Source organism: Varroa jacobsoni, unplaced genomic scaffold, assembly GCF_002532875.2.
Source record: "Varroa jacobsoni isolate VJ856 unplaced genomic scaffold, vjacob_1.0 scaffold_897, whole genome shotgun sequence".
Classification (NCBI taxonomy): domain Eukaryota; kingdom Metazoa; phylum Arthropoda; class Arachnida; order Mesostigmata; family Varroidae; genus Varroa; species Varroa jacobsoni.
Window position 1 is genome coordinate 86172 of NW_019213799.1, and position 20311 is coordinate 106482.

The 20311-nt window shown below is 41.9% G+C and overlaps 2 protein-coding genes across 3 annotated transcripts; both read right to left on the reverse strand.

Moving 5' to 3' along the window:
- Window positions 1-504: 504 nt before the first annotated feature.
- Window positions 505-4643, reverse strand: LOC111264768 (uncharacterized). The gene is made up of 2 exons (XM_022840900.2): window positions 2864-4643; window positions 505-2515 (listed from the first exon to the last, which is right to left on the reverse strand). Exons 1-2 carry the CDS (start codon window positions 4343-4345, stop codon window positions 2273-2275), a joined length of 1725 nt encoding a protein of 574 aa, XP_022696635.1. The 5' UTR covers window positions 4346-4643; the 3' UTR covers window positions 505-2272.
- LOC111264769 (septin-2-like) lies at window positions 4643-19183 on the reverse strand. 2 transcript variants are annotated; one of them, XM_022840901.2, is made up of 8 exons: window positions 16232-19183; window positions 11522-11693; window positions 10512-10816; window positions 10133-10306; window positions 9622-9770; window positions 9181-9201; window positions 5203-5368; window positions 4643-4795 (listed from the first exon to the last, which is right to left on the reverse strand). In XM_022840901.2, exons 1-8 carry the CDS (start codon window positions 16280-16282, stop codon window positions 4649-4651), a joined length of 1185 nt encoding a protein of 394 aa, XP_022696636.1. In that variant the 5' UTR covers window positions 16283-19183; the 3' UTR covers window positions 4643-4648. The 2 variants fall into 2 exon arrangements, with proteins under 2 accessions (XP_022696636.1, XP_022696637.1); XM_022840902.2 differs by lacking the exon at window positions 9181-9201 and having other exon boundaries at window positions 16232-19182.
- Between the last annotated feature and the right edge of the window lie 1128 nt (window positions 19184-20311).

The following is a 20311-nucleotide window of genomic DNA, read 5'->3' on the forward strand; positions in this document are numbered from 1 at the left end:
GGACCACTAAGAACTTTACCCGAAGCAGTCCTTTGACATTCGTATGTGACCGATACGTTAACAATATTAAAAAGGAAATCTATACCAGACGATAAGTTTGTTGAGATCAAGTAACATAGGTTCGGGCATTTTTTAATAATAATCACTGCGACATAGGGCATTCATAGTGACGGGCTTACTCCACAATACAGCCATTGCATCTAAGTAGCTCTAATCTAATTTAAGTTACATTAGTAAAAAATCGTTATGAAACTTATCTAGCAAAGCCGTCGATTTCAAGAAGCAATACTTTGTCAAGAAAGCGACATGCTACTTATATAGTGAATAAATCAAACTGGGGTTTTATCGAGCTTTAAAGAATGCCGGAAGCCTGCAGCTTCCGCTCGCAAGTGACTCGATGTACATGTATAACCGTCTTAAGTATCATAAAAAAAAACCAGGAATCTTTATCGTAATCAATTAGTATTCTAACCATTTTGAAATGTGCAATGAGGAGTCATACTGTACACTTAGGCAACGAAATTTATTTTTGCTCAATCGTCTGAAACATTGTCTCATCTTATACCTTCACATGTGTTTATATTTCTGTGTATATATTATAGCTATTACATTGTCTGCGTCTCGCAGACCATCCGGATGCCAAGAACACTCCAGCCGAGCATGACGAGTGTTACTAAGTATGAGTTGTCTTTTTCACATAAAGGTTATGAGAAAGCATTAGATCCCAAATTACGTCACGATGTCATTCTGTGATTTACTCTGTTTTTACCGCTCTTTACCGATATTTGGTTATTTTTATCAACCAAATGGATTCAACCGTTTACATGCTACCGGTCCTTGGATTCTGTCGAATTAACCGGATCGCCTATCTTGATAGTTTCTCAGGCGACCTCTTCATTGCAGCCTGTTTGTATTGAGGCCTGCTGCTCATTTTTTTGCACACGCGCATAATGTCAATCATTCACACCGCGGACCATATACATATATGGTCTTTCGTCCACACTTCACTGATTTATCCCTTTCGCTTGGTATAAGCTACCATCAAAAACTACTTCAGAAGCCACTTACATTCATACTGTCTTATCAGTCACTCACTAATCTTTTCCTGCTACATGCTACTAATCCTTCACCGGTACGAGCGACAGCAGTAAATATGATTCTCATAATCCTCAACCTAATTCGTGTCAAGCGATTATCAGTCTTTCTCGCATCACATGTTGAGCACGCGGCGGCCTTATGGACCTACATGTGATTTTTGCAGACCCCATCTTGTAGCAGTTAGGTTGCGATGAAATCACGTTGCTAAATGTTGGCCACCGTCTTTATAAAGGCCTTTCTCGCTATGGGTATTTTCGTTGGCAATGTTTTTTCCTTTTTTTTTTTATATATAAAAAGTGGTAACAGATATTCTTCAGCTCATCCATGGCCATTTTCTTACAATTGAGGTATATTTGCTAGTTCGATTCGATCATGATGGACAATCAATATCAAAGATACATGAATTCGCGACCTATTTTGTTGGTGGCCTGTTCGTTCCACGAGCGATACATTTCTAATGATGTACCTTATCAAAAGAACGAAAACTTCATTATCAAGTTCACTTAACATTTGCTGAATTATTGTTATATTGTCAATAACTGTTTAATAATTCAAAGGTTTGTTACAAAGAGTAAATTTGCTATTATCAATCCCGTGAAGACAGTGAAATGTAAATATGTTCTTAGCGGTCAGCCAAACGATAGAACTTAATTTATTGTATGGCTAATGTTCAGAGTCTGGCGGTGTTGGCTGTGTAAACTTTTATGCTTTCTTCAATTTGGTCATTAAATTGTGTGATCTTTATATCGGAACAATTCTGTAAACCTCCTCTACATTTTCGTATCTCTCTTATATCATCACTTATACCCCATTATAAACACATACAGTAGATACCCACTATCGTCAAGAAAAGTGCTAGGAGATCAAGAAGCGTCAATAAATGCAACTAATAGATGAGCAACTTCGATCAGGCGCCAAGACATATTTGTTCCAAGCTTATTTTTCTCTATAGCAGTAGGACAGCTTTCAGACGCACTGTCGTTCCGTTTCTCATTATCAATTATTATCATCATCATCATCACCATCACTTGTTTATACGAATTTCTTCAGAAGCCCTATGTTGCACTTCAACTTCGTGTGCGCAGAATGTAATGCACGAACATTGGTCAGATCGAATTGGCATGGAAAGAAGCGCCGATGGAAGTCGGAGCTTGCTATCTGTCGTTTCTCCTATTTAGAGACATGTATAGTAATAGACAAGACGTCTCTTGTGCGACTTGATCGACGAAGTATCGCTGCTTGCGTCGATTTCGCTCAGCAGCTTACGAACTTGGCGGGGCCCGTGTTGTGCGCGTTTAGCGATCTCGCGCTCGGTGAGACGCGCCGGCTGAGGTCCCTGAGCACTGCCTCCTGGCCCGAGATCGGTCTTGGCTCGCCTGAAACGCCTGCGGCCTTGGATATAGAAGTCGGAGCCCACCTGCGCAAACGAATGGCCGAGATGCTCAATATTCTACCCAACTTGAGATTTTTCCCATTTGTTACTAGTAAACTACCCTTTATGCATCTTAGGGCGCAGCCCTAAATTGTGGGCATATAGTTTATAAGGTTAGTTGTAAAATTATACGGTTATTCCATAGCCCCTCAGATTAGACTACAATACATGTCGGATTATGTAAAAAAAATAGTTGAAATGATCAAATGAAGAAAACACACCGCGTGTAGAATATATGCTATCATACACGCGCACAATACCGTGTATATACGCCATATTAGTAGGATACACTAAACTACAACAAATATCTACAATGAATCGACAACTACTTGCCTCGGACGGTGTAACACTTAGCTGCGAATGTGACACTGGGCTTGATCCACGACTGCTTGAGCTGCAACAACTGAGCGGATAAGCAGGTGACGGAGATGGTGACGACCTGCGGTACCCTTCAAGTGCCTGCAACAAACTAGGACCCAGAGCCTGGTGTCGATGGTGGAGCTGCATATCGGGTGCTCCTCCGACGCCTCCACGATAAATTAATCGGGACAGACGCTTAGCGTCTGCCGAGTTTGCTATCATAGGGTTTGTCCTTGAGGAACTGGGAGGTCTTTCACGGAAAGTGCGGCCGGACGCCGGAAATGACGAGGATTTTTGAGCTATTTCTGGAGGTACCTGAGAAGGTCCTGGTCCATAGCTTGGTAGGCCACTATCTACCTCTGTTGAGGCCAAAGGCGTGAATATCAGTCGGGCAATAACTGATGCTCTTCTAGGGGTGTCGTGACTGCATCCCGCTCGAGGCTGTAGTCCTTGCCTTAATGCAGTCGAGGATCTTACTCTTTCTGTCTTAATAGTCTGCTCAGCAGGAGTAGCCCGTTGGTTAGAAGTGGAAACCATGGCTTCACGGGCTCGCCGTGAAAATTCGTCAGTGATCTCTCCTAGCAAATCGACCTCTAAGTCTTCATTTACTCGGTAAGAGAACGCACACGCCTTAAATTCGGAGTTTAAAGTCGAGGTGGACAGGTTGTCTGGCGCCCTAGCCGGTGATACCTCCCGAGATCTCGCAATCGACGTAAGGTGATGAGCAAGCTTTGCACCAGCCCCCCGCAAGGCTGATAGAGCACTCATGGATTTCGAATGTGTCACGCCCTTAGCAGTCTTGTAGAGTCGACCAGGTTTAGGTAGACGATTTCTCAACAGCCGAGACGTAGTTGTTTCCGATTCGCTCGATACCGTAGTCGCTGTAGTCGTATAGTTCTGTGGCGGGGTATTACCAGTATCCGACATTATGGAAATGCCACTCTCTGAATTAATCGCAATGACCGTTCCCGGCAGACTCACATGACGCTTTGGTTTCGGTATTGGATTGATGATGGTCGGATCAACTCCAAGTGGCAGTGTGGCCGACAAACCTGGCGGCACCGCGCTGTTGGCATGATCACGTCTTGACGGATTTAGAGTTCCATCAATGCCACTTGGGCGCGTGATCGTCTTGTAAACGATTCTCGTTGTTACGATCCTGGTCTTTCCTTCGCCGCTGCCGCAACTCCCGGCCGTTTCTGATGATGCATCATGACTTCTAGTGACGCAGCCGCCATTGCTAGCCCCATTACTTGTTGCGTACCGATTATCTTTTCGTGTTAATCCCCGCTGTCCTGTCGGGGAAGGTCTGTCATCCCCAGGGCTCACAAGGTAAAGTAGCTTGCTCCATTGAGCTCGCTTGGAATCGTCTGCCTCCAATTTTCTGCTTTGATTTGTCACAACGCCACCCGGTTCCCCGTTATCGGCCGTTCTCGATGATGGATTGTTCGTCATAATGATCTGTGGCGTTAAAGGAATGCGATGGTGGATGCTGTGACTGCTTTCATTGTCGACATCGATTCCATTACGATGGTGGTTTGCCTTTACCGAAGTACCCGAATATGGACGCCGATGAGGTGGAATTGGTGGAGGGCTCTGATGTGGGTGCTGTTGAGGTTGTTGAGGCTGATGATGAAGAAGATGATAATGTTGATGCCGTTGTGTTCTTGTGTTCACTGCAATTGCCGTCCTTATTGAAGAGTTTGTGCTGGTAGTAGCCGTCGTTTCTGAAGTTGATTTTGATGGCAGCTCTTCACGTTACGCGTGAAGCAAGTCATGGGAGCCTCTCCGCGAACGTGGATCGGTGGCGGTGTCCGGGGTCGTGCAGCCAGATGGAGTTCCAGACCTTGAAGTGTCTTTTAATTTAGCCTGCATCTGAGCCAGCATCTCCTGCATCTTTCGTAGCTGCGATAGTAGGAATAAATCGAATAGGAATATTGAAAGAAGGGTGAGTGCCTTGAGACCCTTGTTTATTAAAATACTTGATATGTGGATTAATGCGGTATAAAACTAACATACGTGCTTTAATTAAATATATTTAGCTAGTTAATCAATACACAAGGTGGTCAAAAGCTGGTTTATTAGGAATATGATTTAAATCTATGCTTGACGAAAAAAATTCACTTGCAACTAAAGGAAAAGCTGCTTTCTTACGGGTCCAATCGCATACTGCATTAATTGGAAGTGCATTTTTCCGAACTACAAATATATTTTTTCTTTATTCTCCGAACTCACATCATGTTCGATTATAAAATTTACGTTTCACCCAACGTCAGTAATTTACGGTGTCGGTTAAAACGGAAGGCGCTCACCTCAGCTTCTTTCTCCTGAAGCAATCGATCTGCTTCCGACAGACCTGCAACGGCTGCCTGTCCATCACCGTCACCCGTTCCTGCTCGAAGGCTTTGAATGTATTCAGCACGATAGTTCTCGTAATGAACATCTCGGGTCACCTCTTTCAAGTCCTGCATATGCGAACTGGAACATCGCCGAAAACAGAAGCCACTACGTCAGTGAACCTATATTAAATCTTTCGTACTTGCTAACGGACCACAATGGAAGTACGTGCCACTACTGAACTGATTCCAAGTATTAGTTTTCTATCTTTTGTTTTTCGACGCAACCAAAGCGATGGGCAGCTCGCAACCAATTCGTTTCTCCATAGGATATAGGCAACCTTACAATCAAAATATAAAACTAGACTTTCAAAAATGTATATATAACACGTTCGCAGTACGGCAACCACGTTCCGCCCGGACAAGGAAAAGAAATTGATAGTTGAATATCGATAGGGAAGCCAATATTTGGAACATCTATGGAGAAACCTACAGGTTGGGTCTAGCCTAGCTAACATTTTTTGGTACGATAACAATAACAGGGTGGTTTCAGCCATGTACTTGCTAAAAACATATAATGAGGACGCTACTCAAGCAGAACGCCGCATTTCAGAAGCGTAAGCGGGCCGCGGTCAAACGTCAATGATGGTTGAGTTAGATGGATAACCCTGCTAGGCGGTCTCAATGAGAAGTTTGCACTAGATGAGGAACCAGTGCCACTGCAGATTTCAATGCGCAAACTGTATTCCATGTCCTGCAGCAGCCCTGATCCCTTAGCGAGGGATCATGGTAAAAACAGCAGAACACACATTACAGGCCTATGCATGTTGTGCCGCGCCAAAGAACACTTACACAAATATACAACATTCACACAATCTAATATTTTATATTATGTTGTTATATCCTTATTTATACATGTTAGAATTTTATAAGCAGTCTTACATCGACTAAAAAAAAGGGCGGCACGCCGGCATTTTTAATCTAAGGTGTTTGTTCTGTGTCGCACGCGAAGATTCAGTCGCTCCAATCACGATAACTCGACTAACCATTTGTGTACGTTTATCCTTATGGTACACTGAAAAAAACTAAGAGGTGTTTCATACAGCCAGAGACTTACATCGTGGAGAAAATTAAAATGTTCTCTAATACAGTATCGTTCAATAATTCAATTTCTGTCGTTATTACCGTTATTTTTGACAGTTGCCACGTTAAGAACCACTGACTTTCATCAATGATTTCACCCGAAGCCTCAGAACGGTTTGCTATCTTCATTAAATTCCGGTGTTTTTTTAATGCCAAGAAGCCTTTTGGAAAATGTCACATATGTTGTCGCATATAAACGTTTCTTTTTTGATAGATTTTTCACCAATCTAAATCGATTTTTTGTATTGCCATCTTTGATCAGTTCTATGTTGTTGCAGCGTAAACTACAAAAATGAGTTCTTCGTACGCTTCTGGCGTAATGCTCTGATATCTAATCAGTTCACCTTGAAAGCAGCCATCATTTCTCTCCTGTAATCTCTTCTCGCGATTCCCCCACTGCCTGAAACGAAACTCTAGATACCTACCTCAAGGGCCAACAGACAGGCCATCTTTGTTGTTTCAACAAGGGTGGTAAATAGTTCAGAGACCTAAATACCTACTGAACGTTCACATGTTTATAACAATAAACGGGGAGTTCCCAATAGCAGGGTCACGATGGGAACACCTCAACCAGTTGACCCACAATACCTTGCTAGGGGTGGCGGTATGCCTGGTCACTATGCCTAAGACCGACTCACTCGATGATTCATTTAAAATTATCCAGGCATTTAACAGGAGGTCATTTAAAGCTTACAACTGACTGCAAATGCAATTATACGACTTCCTAGTTCCCATAGAGCATCGCATTATTTAGACAGCGAACCTAGGAGTAAATGCATTGCCTCTCATTTATACCCGCCAACCGAGGAAAAAAAAGCCTACTTTTTCAGTATTCCCGTTAGGCAGAAGGCGAGCTATTCGATACAATCATGTTATTTTCTAAGCTGATTTCCTTGGAATCAATTTACCCTTTATCAGAATTTACTTGTCTCAGTTTCGTCTCGTCTCGCCGAGTCATCTTTGCAGTACATGAAATAAAAGCCGTCTGCTTTTGAGTCATTCAGAGGACTGTCAACGGCCATACTCTGGCATAAATAATTTCGATTTCACCAGACAGCAAAACTTTACACCTTCACGTTTCAACCACGCTTTTACATACGCTATCTTTTTCTCGACTCGTGAAAGCACGAGTTAGGTTAACACTATTGCATGCCCCTGTAGTAATGCAACGCGTGATGTGTTTGTCTGCTAAATTTAGGGATAAGTGTTGGTCTATCACAGATACCTCCCTCGTCTGTAAGCTTATGGAAAAAACGACACTGACTAGCTCGTGACAAACTTCAAACAAATCAAGTGCACAGCTATAGTACGCTTAGACACTCACGCGGATGCTAACACACGTCATTCTCACCATTTGATGGAACGGTATTTTTGCTATCTAATGAGCTCAAAGGCACTCGAGAAAGTAGGCCAAAAAGCACAACAGGTTTTCGATAAAACACACTTTGATATTGCTATCATTATTAGTGTTCGTATATGATTTCATTATCCTGGGTTGAGCAGGTAGATGCCCTTTGTCGCGTGTAAGATTGGTAACAATTTTTGTTTTAATATCTACTAGTACAGTCATGCTTGGCGAACCGACATGAACGAAGACGCAATATCCCACATTTCTGCACGTACAATGGGATGAGTGCTCTGAAAAAGTTGCTCTTTGTTTTGTTGATACTAGTGTTGGTTTTAAAACAACTATAAACTCCTGGCTTGCATCTGTCCAAATTATTATTCAATAAACACCATATGAATAATGGACAAAACGGTGGAAACCGACTGAATTTTAACCGCCGCCATTTCTCACCACAAACGTACAAAAAAAGAATTTGTACGTTATCCTATTTTCAGAATATATATATATATAGGGTCAGGTAGAAAAGTCTTTTTGGTTACTGGTATCAGTGATTTTTTCTAGCTCGTGGCGTTAAAATTGGAGGCTTATTTGAAGGACATTTATCACTGAACGTTATATTTACATTACAATAGATTGAATAACATTCGACAATGAATCGCGCAATATGAAAACGTCACTACATAAAGACATTTGGTATAAGTCAATTGATTTTTGATTCTATATAGTAAGCATCTACTTTAAATGTACTATGAGTTGGGCTCTAACAGATGTAATTGTTATATTGTTTTAGTGTATTGGTTTTTCTGTTAGCCAGCAGTAGGCGAACTGTGAATGGGTCCCGAGTGCCTTTGAATTCATTAACGAGACCAGCGCCTAGGATGCTCAACGATATCACGCCTTCCAACGACAGACAGTCCGTTATCACCAAATGAACTTTTTCCATTCTCTAATTGATTCTTCGAAATTTTTTGTTCTCTTTCGAACGCCAGAAGAACATCCAGGCTAATATTTAACATACGCAATGGCGAAATAGTACAACTGCTTTTTCGAAACGACAGCGAAGCATATAGAGAACAGATAGCTGTGGTAAGATTTACTTCGCTTCCAAAAATTCGGTGAACTACGAAAACTGTAATCCACTCAGTCAGATGTGAAAAAATGTGGGGCATATTTGAATCTATGGATCGCATTCTGCTCATTTTTGGGTCATTTACATCACGCTGCAGCAGGAAGGCGTGAAACGTCTCTTGGCTTTGTTAAGTCGAAAGTGGATCTGACGGAAGGAGTCATTGTGTAGGTGGCAAGGAAACAGCACGAGCAGCCGTAAGGAGGCCAGTTTCTAGAAAAGTCTAAACAGGACGGAGGAGGGCATGGAGCCATGGATATCCTTTTGGATTATCCATTCGAGACAATGTAATTGTGTCGAACTGATCGAATGCATCACCCGAACATCGAGCATCTACCTGAACAAACCCATGATAACTCTGCCTCAATCATTTGGCGACGAGAGGGATGAGTCAACAATGTCGTGAGTCGCGATCGAGCCGCGAGCGTGTATCAGTGACAACAAATAAACAAGGAAAAAACGAGAGGCCAAGATAACAACATCACAGCGGTTAGAGACAGATTAGTATTAATCATAATAATTATAATTATAGGATAAATTCATTTCTTTCTTTTAAGCATGGCTGTCTCTTTAGGAAGGTTAAACTATTTGTTAGTACTGAACTGTCTTAATTCAGAATGAATAACAGAAGCCTTTTTTAGAATGGTTGTAAGTGTAGGCCATTTTCTTTATCAAGGTTTCATAAAGATTTTTCTTTTCTACTAAGCGAATGCATTTTCAGTTAATTAAATGTTATAAAAGATCCCTTTCATTTTTTTTATCTTCATTCAAAATTTACCTGATTAGGAAGGTGCGTAGCTTGAGAAAGTCGGAATGTTTAGGGTTTTCGACTTCGACCACACCCCAGGGGTAGACGCGGCCTCGCACCTTTCGACCCCCAACCTCAACAGCCTGACAACTTGACACCACCGCAAATGGTATACTCTCCTAGAATAGATCGATGTAACAAAACGAAATATGCAAGCAAAATACTTATAGCTTGGTTAGCTTTTCGGACAGAGCAAACGATATATATATATTCAAATGTGACGCAAAATAGCCTAGCTGACGACGTGGACCCCAAAACTATTTTACAAAAAAATGTAACTACGCAGTTTTTGTGAATTGTTATTATCAATCAATACTTTGACAATATTATTGACTACTGAAAGACAAGCCTGACAATCTGAAGGTCGGGTAAAATGATAACGTAAGCTAACACGCTCAAGACAGAGTGAAGGTACGAAGCTAGCCAAGTTCAATATTGAATTTTGTGCTAAGCTAACCGACTGCGCAATTCTTGTTATTACCTTAAGTTGTCGGTCAGTGTCCTTGAATTCGTCGTCTTCATCTTCGTCGCATTCGGGTAGTTGGTATACCATGACTTCATGGCATTCAAGCTCTTTAAGGACGCGTTTTTTCAATTCGGTAACCTCTTTCGGCGTAAGCGTGTCTGCCTTCGCTATTACTGGTACAATGTTCACCTAAAATATTAAGTTCAACAACAGTTATAAACAGACGGCTGGATGGTCGCCATGCGTAATTCTACAACACTGGTTAAAATATAGAGATCGAATCAAGACAGCGCACATTGCCTTTGCAGTAAGTAGGACATATGCCTCCAATTTTTAAGCGTATAGGCTTGGTTTTCCGAAAGGAGGACGAATGTTGAACATAAATTAGTCCGACCTTTTTATGTAGCCGCTTCATGAACTCAATATCCAGTGGACGAAGCCCATGACCCCACGGCGGGATGAAGTATAGGCAACAGTGCACCCGGTTGTCAACGATGTTCTTTCGATTGAGTCCGCTTTCATCGCGGAAAAACTGATTAAACTGTTCGTCAATGTACTTCTCAATCGCGCGCCATGAGTCCTCACAGTTCAAGGCATCGCCAAACCCGGGCGTGTCGACCACCGTCAACCGGAGTCGAACTCCTTTCTCTTCAATCTCCATTGTTTTCTTCTCGATATACACGGTCCGCTCGATACGCTCTGCAAAGGAAAGATTGAAATAACACCATTAATAACGATAAAGGCAGTCGATTCTATGACATATACTAGACGGCATGTTTAAATTATCAAATTAAGAATTAAGCTTCAAATTAAGATTATGTACAATATGCGGCATCTAAACGGGAAGAAACTTTGGTAGGCTGTTTATTTGGCTTTTTTGATACCAGGCGGAAGCCTGTTCTTTTTCGTTATAGTGGTAAACAACGAGTCGTTGCCGCATTTCAAACTATTATAATGCCTCTTAACGTTCGACAAAGCCCTTAACAAGATCAAAAACTTTTTCCCTAAAATCGGCGACCTACTTGAGTACGAGTTTGTATGCGGCTTTGAAAAATTTGAAAGAAAATAAGGGAAACCGGAGGATCCTCAATAGATTTTGGATTTATAAGATTCAAAAATTCGAGGTTTTTTATTTCATTTTTGATACACAGCAATTTTTGGAGAGCAGCTTTTTTGGAGAGGAAACTATCAGGTGCTATTTGGACCATCCAGACAAGCTCCGAGAGTTCGTTTTTTTTAAGATTTTTTGCACCTTTCGAAAATCTCGTTTGACACATTTTGAGCCCTTGCATCTTTGGGACTTTTAGATTGCTATCGGCTCGAAGTTTAATTTCAAATATTTCATATTAATTTCATCAAAATAAATTATTTTGATGACAAGCGCAAACTAGCGGCAGTGCTTACCATCAACTGAGGGCAATTTTCGATCCTCATAAAGATCCATCAGAAAGAGGGAGTTGATAAGGGTACTTTTTCCAAGGCCAGCTTCACCGACGACCATAAGGGTAAAGTCGAAACCCTTTTTTACTGATTTACGATGCACCTGTTCGGGTAAAGTGGCAAAACCGATCTCACCCTGTGAAACAAATTCAGAGAAAAAAACACGATGTTAGATAAAGACAGCATTTTAAGTCGGCACATAAGAAACGTTATTGAAAACGATCTTAGAGCACACAGATCCATTGTGGCTAGACGCATTGTCATCAACGTAAAAAAGGCGAGGTTAAAGCCGCATTCGCTGAAGCCACATTATACTTCGTTCACATTAAGACGCTACATATGAAGGCTAACATGTGGAACTGGGTGGTCAAGGCTATGAGACATCTATTTGGTTGTAGGAGATGAAGTTCCACAGAGGCACCTACTTGCTACACATGACTTCGAAACTAAATAGTATGAATCGAAACTGATTGGTGGACCCGTTAACAAAGAAGGCACTCACATATGTTAAAGGGACACGCGTCTTTCCTGGACACAAAAGACATCTGCGTTTGCAGATAATTTGCTAATCTTCTAAACCCTGCTGGCTAGGGCTATGGTCCTATTTCATCAGTGTGAATTAGCCTACGTATATTTTGTGATATCGTTACTCACTTATTGCTTTTTTATGTACTCTTTAGTTGCAGGAACGATTGACAGCTAGCAAAGGCTCCAAATGAATGATACCTAGGTGTAGTATTGTTAACTAAGCCTGACTGGTAACTTGCAGAGACAAATTGGGACGGATTGATAATCAAGCTAATGCGGCTTCTTCTGTTCTCATTAAAAAATGATCACACAAAAACAAGCGCAACACTCACACTCAAAAGACTATAAATGAATGTTCTGACATTAAGTAATATAATATGGTGTACAAGAACCGCCATGCTACTGCCGTTAAGCAATGCTTCGAACTGGTTGCTCCCAGCACGAAACGAAGCATATCCATGTTCGGCTCTGAACCCAGACCGCCCCATGTGTTCCCAAGTTTACCTAAATAGCTATAGTTATTTAAATGATCAGCAACTGACATTGGATTTCTTTAACACACAAAAGTCATACATTTTTATCATTTATAACTTCTGCTTGGAGAATAAGCTGATATATTTCGAATAACCTACACACATCGAAAAAACACTTCGCTTTCGTGTTAGACGAAAGCCAGCGCTGCGGCTACATGATTGTTGGCGTTATAGCGTTTTCCATTGTCGTCGTGTTTATTGTCAACTGTGGCGATAGCCCAATAATATCTGCATATCCATCGTTTAGTTCGTGCACCATTTCATGGCTACATTTCGCTATGTCTGTAGACCCATGACCTGCCTTCATCACCAGCCGCTGTTACTTCATTTCGACCTGGGACAAAGCACCATGGTACGCTGGAGTAAAATGACAAGCAACGTGTCCAATGTCGCTGCAAACGCGAACAAGCAGCGCTGTTTGCGACGTTAGCAATTTAATGCATACATTATGTGATAAATAAGTAGGTGATTCAGCATCATCTAGTAAATTGCACACATGAGACGGACACAAAACCCACAAAGGACAAGACGGTGATGCCGTTGCTATACGATCAAATCACCATTAGCCGTCTCGTAACGGATGGTAGCCAACGCTCATTTCGCCGTTGTCACCAAATAAGACCCGAAGAAAGCTCGCCCGAAGAATGGTCTAGCGTGTGCGTTTGCGCGTGTATATCTATAGGGGTTTGTCTATGAATGTAATTAGTACCGTGCGAGATGGCACGAGATCCAACTAAGCCCCAAGAAACGAATGTGTTCCAAGCTATTATCATCAGCGCTTTTCGTCATACTAGTCCTATCTTGGAATTCCTGCCCGTACCAAATAGGCTATGATCAATATGTCGAACTGCTACGGTGTGCCGCTAGTGATACAAAGCAAAATCGGGAATACGCGTGCGAGCGTATAAAAAATAATAGCTTGAGCTATTTCGCTAATTGGCAAAGCAGACCGCAATCATATCACGTGAGCTGATTGGAATGGGTCAATAAACCCTTAACTCACATCATTTGTAGGTCGATAACATGGTCTATAGACTTCAAACGTGGACGAAAAATTTACCCCATAAGCGAGTTCTGTGGCAGAGCTTTGATTACGTCACGCGATACGTCTATCTGCGAATAGATATTTATTATCAATAAAATAGACCTTTCATGCTACTTTTATTCTGTAATTTTGCATCTTTAAATTTACCGATGAAATCTAACTTCAGTATAGAGAGTTTTTCGTATTGTCTATAATTCTTATTAAAGATTCCGATAATGCTAAACGTTACAAGTCGATGGTAATTTACGTCGTTCGTCTGCCCCGTTGGTTTCTATTATAATGCAGTGAAGATTCGTCGCAATAGCGCAGAACTAAACACGGTTATCTTCGCGTTCATACGTTCCTTTCAACCAAATCAAATCTAATACCGGCCATAGAATCGTAAAGCCTTCGGTGGTTTGAGAAGTGGCTGCGCAGACATGCTTGTCATTTCCAAACAACATCTTCGCAGTGTTTGACGCTGTCTGTCGACAGCATTGGTTCGTTCGGAAGAATATAAGTTTCAGGTAGCTTAGCCTGTGTTGTCGAGCAGTGTTTAGCTATTTAGGCACACTTACAGAATTGGGGTACAGGTTCGAAACAAGGAGTGTACAGACACGCGGTTTCGTTTCGGTAGAAGGAGCCCCTAGCCTTTTTAAAGCAGCGATGCTTAACAAGCACAATAACACCAAACATGAAAATTTCAAGAGTACTGTGTGCTAGCCATTTAGATTGCTGTTCCGCCCAGCCGAATCGGCTTGCTAAATTATGAACAAACACAAACAGACCGCATTGACAAGTCATTGGTAGAATATATTAATTCTTCTATCGTTACATCTTTATTATTATAGTGATCATGGGTACCACGTTTGGCACATTTCGATGTTCTGTGTGTAACCTTCGCGCCTTCTAGGTGTCCGTATTCAAATATAATAATCTGGGACTGATAAACGGTGTTACGCTAGCGGGCTGAGAACGTCTTTTGGAATGCATATGCTCATTTTACATATCCACACAGCGGCACCAAATTATAAAAATGAAACGATTGACTGCAGCCGTACTGCTGATAATGATAGCACTATCTGTACGGGTTCATAAGACTAATAAGAATTGGCATTACGTTTTTATTATTATGACTACCGTAGGAGGCCTATCAGGGTTGATATATGAAACGAATACTTATATCGATTGTAGATTCATCTATCTTGTAGATCTACCTTGCGAAATTGAGCGTCGTACTTGTGCTAGTGCTCTTACACAGTAAAATTTCTTATTTTAATGCGAAAATCGTTCTTATATTGAACTCTGGATCTAAGTTAGTTTGTCCAACAAAGTTTGTTTAGAAAAATCGAAACACTAGTCGTTATTACAAGTTACTGGCAAATGTTTGTTGACTTGGCAAGAAGAGACTTAAAACGATTTGTTTGAAAACTTTTACCTGATTACTACTTGAATAGTATATTCTATTTTGCCCTTTGTATATTCACTCGTGTTCTTAGTCTGTTTTCTAGACAGTCTAAACTAACATATAAATATTATAAGCACTTTTTATAATCTATCGATTAAAGTCTCTTAGGGGAGCTGTTAGAATGCGCATTTGAATGACTTTTTAACATCGGCAATTGACAATATCATTTCACTTCAGCTATATATCTATCAGAATAACTTATTACCACCGAGGTACTAGTGCTTTATGGGCCGCCGATTGAAGCTTACGTCCTCAGTCAGGACCCTCTCGTAAAACTAATGCGCTTCGTATGGCCTTCGAGTGTCCTAGCACACGCGCTTCTCTCTAGTTAGAGCATCCATTTCGATCCACGACACGAAGTGCATGCTCCAACGGGCGTCATTTGCCCCACCCCTTCCAGCTGCGAACAGATAGTGATCGCGACTCCCATTCTAGTGAAGAGCAGAGATTCATGGATACCAAAATTGAAGCTTTCTTTCGCAGCCGACAACCTTACATTATTTCCACGCACGGCGACGAGCGGGTGTCGTTTTTTTATCGTTGCGAAAATTGTTGGCTTTAGGGTGTGTATAGTGATAATTTACGGTATATTTTTGCACCTGTTCAAAATGGCATATATATGTTGAAGCAAAATTAAAGCAGTTAAACTTAACGACACTTAGAAGTAATAGCGCTTACGGATTACGCGCCGTGGATACTTTTCAGGCGCACTGGGCTCGAGTCGAATTACAGAGATTTTTCGTTAGTTCCTTTTGTTGCTTGATAGTACAATTAATGTACCAAGGCAGCTGACCTCAACAAACGAGTCGAAAAATCAATCTACCAAAAATGATAAGTTTCTCTGTTTTCCCAGTACTCAATGAACGAGTTTCTTTAAAAATCATATTCGCGCTGACTTGTTTTGAAATTGACAACAAACAATACCGTTGCGTTAGTTGAATTTTTTTACATCCTAAAGTCTGTTCACACAGTGTGCACAACGGACAAAAATGTCCTAGTCATGTTTCACTTATTAGGTTATAGTATCACAATACGTTCAGTTGGTGCAAATATTCTACCCTTATTTCTACGCTCCAATTATTGGATAAATATTTTCTACTTAAATTTTCATTTTCTCTTACCTCAGGTGCAAGGGGAGAATTTCGGCGGTGATCTCCGGACGGCATTCTCATCCTACGAAGTCTTCAGTTATGCCTCGAAAGTCGACGTCACTTCGGCGCAGCCTTTTGCCGCCTTCTACCCTAGTTCATTGGCTGTCCAATTCGATGAACCACCGTCTACAAGACAATCACCAGTCGTGTTCCACCGATTCTTCACTCAATATAAATTCTAACTTGAGCTATTCGACAACTCATCATTTGAATAGCGTCAGCTGCTCTTCTGTTTCAGTGGTCCGAGGCCCATTAACTCGAATCGAACACAGCGGCTGCGTTCACACAAAGCCACGATTTTATTTTTGCAGATGTTGATTCTTGATGCAATAACAACGGCAATTGAGACGGTTATCCTTTACGTCGTTGCTGTGAGTTGCCCACACTGAGGGGCTTTATGGACAACAAGCCATCTGGCGATGTGTCTCCGGAGCCGATTTCCTTACAACCTCCTAGTTTCGTAAAACGTTTGCTAGTCTTGTTTTTTGGTTTCAATCAGCGCAGTGGCGCGCTTTGGTTGGTCACTAGGGCCACTATCTAGTTATCGTCAGTTCACGGTGGAGTTTCGGATAAAATCCGGTTTTCTTCACTGAACCACACCACTGCTACCTTTTTTTAACAGCTCAGTCGATTAATGCATCCCATGGTGCCGAAGCGTTTCCTCGATGCTCTTTGGTTGACTTGTCTTGTTCCTCTGGAGCGCTGTACAGTAATCTTGTCTTATATACATATATATACTAATACGATACTACCCACGTATATATGTATATATAATTGGTAGTTTAACTCGAATAATGGCTGAATGGCAGTGTTTCCCCTTTCCTGTCCCTTTTCTACTTCGTGGTTTACTTTTATTGTTGTTGTTGATGTTGTGCGCCTTTTCTACTGGATGGGGTTACTGGCTTGAACCTCATTCTCTGACAGTAACAACAGCAATACTGTCGATATCTTGTCAAAACACCCACTGGCTGACGCACGCACGATGTGAACCATGTCGGTGCGAACCAGACCCTCGAACCATTCACGGTGGCCAGTATTGTGAAATGCTGGCACCGAATATAGCCAGTAACGCAATACGCTAGAAAGCACGCGAGCAACTTTATGGGTCGCTATAAACTGGCGCGTCAATGGAACGACCACGGCGGAGGACCCTTTCTGCCGTCTACGTTACCACGGAGCCACCGTGATTCCCGCGCGCGTCTTTACTATCTAGCTTCACCAACTGCTGTGTACTGTAGCTACGCTGTAGCTTTGAGATATCAAATCGGAAAGCACTGTCAGCTGCGCACTGTTATACTGCGACCGCAGCCGTCTATAACACGGTAGCTGGAAGGCTTCTAGGTCGTTACTAGGCTGGGACTAAATTTTGCTTCACGAGTGAAGCCGATTGTCAAAAAGCCGCAATTACTGGCGCCATCTGCTCTGCTACTAATGGTGTCACTTTTCCTGTTTCTTGCCAATTCACTCACTAGCTGGAGATCATTTGAGGCCTACTCCGTGCATTCTCACTATTTTTTAATCGTTTCAATATAACCAGTCCTGGCTCTTTCCTACGGCGGTCAAAGTTTAACCACTACAGAGGAGACTATTTGCTATTCTTGCTTATTCGAGATCGGGTTGCGCGTCCTGTCAGTTGTACAGGCGGCCACGGCGGCGGCGACAGCGGCGTTTGTGTGGCGGCGCCCAGGGTGTTACCAGTGGAGCGTTGCTCCGGTGATCGTTTGATGCTAGCGACTCACCGCCACTAGAAGCTGTTGCAGCGGTGTAATATGGCAGCTGCCGTGAGCTCACGATTTTGGACTCCGCCTGCTGACAAGCTAGGCAAGTGAATTCAGTCACCAGCGCCAAACAACTGCTCCAACGCTGCAGCAAGCACTACAGACAACATTTTGCTGTCGCCGCCGCTGCGGCCATTACGGGCTACTCAGCTCTGCCACTACCCAGGTGCACACTCTCTGCATCCGGCGGAGCACCCAGCGACGAGCTAACCGGAGCACCACGACAAGTACCACTCTGCTCGACAACTACCGCAGCGCTCTTGGCGCTGTTCGCTCCAATTGGAAGCCGCTGCTGCTGGCACGGCCAACGGAACCGATTCCGAAGCGAAGGAGGCGAGAGGGAGAGGGCGAGCGATGTCGGAATTTAGCGCGACGCGGGGCAGGGTCCCGGCTGCTGACATTGCTGGTTTTTGGTCTTCCGGTGATCAGCGGCGAACGAAAGCGAGCAAAACGAGCTGATGCGCTTTTCATAGGAAGTGCTGAAACGGCTGGCGAGCTGGATAGAGGGAGCACTGGACGCGAAGGATTCGATCGGGAGCTCGAGTAAGCAGGCTGAGGGGCCAAGGAAGACAACAAGCAGCGAGAAACAAAGCCTAGAGCTCACTCGAACTAAGCTCAATAGAGCGGAGAGAAAGAGGAGGGGAAACCGGAATTTTCGAGGTCGACTCTGTCTGATAGGAAGGATCTGGCGTTTGATGGCGCCGCCAGCCCTCCCTTCACACAGGCTGTTGTAAAGGTTGGGGCAACAGGAACGGGACGTTTAGGGGCAGGAGGAATTATAAAGGGCATAGTGAAGGCCAATTTTATAAAAGAGTAGAAAAAAAGTAAATTTTGCGAGAAGCAGCGATTTGGCGCAGAGCAAAGAAAGAGTTTTGTGCTCTGGGATTGGGCGAGACTTGCGCTTAGAAAAATGTAGGGAATAAAGACCGCTGAGATGTTTAGGAAGATGAAAGAGTTTGTTTGTATTCACATCTATATGCCATCAGTGTTTAAGGACAGAAAAGAAGTTGAGTTAACTGTATTTTTTATAGCTAGTCTAATAGCAAGTAGTTAAAAGCGGACCGTTTCATCGCATTGATCAACTTAGTTACTTGTTAGACAATTTCTGTTATCGAAGAGAATTTTAAAAGAATATTCAAATTTATAAATAAAAGAAATAAGAAATTTCATAATACAATATATGTATATGTATATATATATATATATATATATATATATAAATTTTTTCCTAGTAAATTTAACGTTAAAGACGTCTTCGTTGGATTCATATGTAGCCGTGTTCAAGCAGCGGTTTTATTAATAGATATATAACAAATTTCTCATCAGCATAGTTGAGCGATATATAAATCAATCCACTTAACAAAATTTATTGATATTTCTATAGTAGAACACACCCTGTATAATATACGACATATAATGCATGATCAAAGGCATAAAAATAACGTTCACTTTCGATAACGCGTAAAACAAACAACCACTTTTTTCAAACATATTATTGGCACGAGTTCCCGCCAATGTCACTTGCTTATCGTTGTCTGTATTCCCAATATTGTAATCTGAAGATCAATACACGGTCCTTATTAACGATACGTAAATACTAGTGCATGAATTTATGCCTGTAGTGGTGCCCATGAGTGGAAATGTTTAGCCTAGCTTGTAGAGTTGAAACAAATTCTCATTACAAAAGTCGATAGGCAAGGTACATTAGTTTTTCTAATACTTACGCTAAAGCGAAATAGCAATGGGTTTGAGTATTTAGTACAAAACGAATAAAATACAGAAGTTCCGTTCAAGAACTTGTTGAACATTAAGCTGCCTTAAGATGTCATAAGACGAGATAGTACAGCTTGCATTCAAATAATAACATATACATATAACGTATCTTCGTTACAGATATAAATATCCATCTTTTCAAACCTTGAAGTAGTTTAAAAAATGCTCCAATAAATGTGAATAGATTATCACAAAGGTGCCAGACTTAAAAAATACATAGGTAGAGTACCTCGTCACCAAACTATCAGCTTAAAAATAATCGAATGACCCCTTTACATTGATAGATTCATTCAACCCACGGAATATAACCGACAGAAAATAACCGTCGAGTTTGATCAACTTCTGCCAATGGCTACAAACATCAAGCTCAAACTTCGTGCTAAAAATATAGAGTCGCCAACAGACCGCGTGCAATTAATAACATCGCCTTTGGCTCATATTATATTCTCAAAGCCAGCTGATAGATTTGTCAATTTATATTTGGCTTTCTTTTATCAAT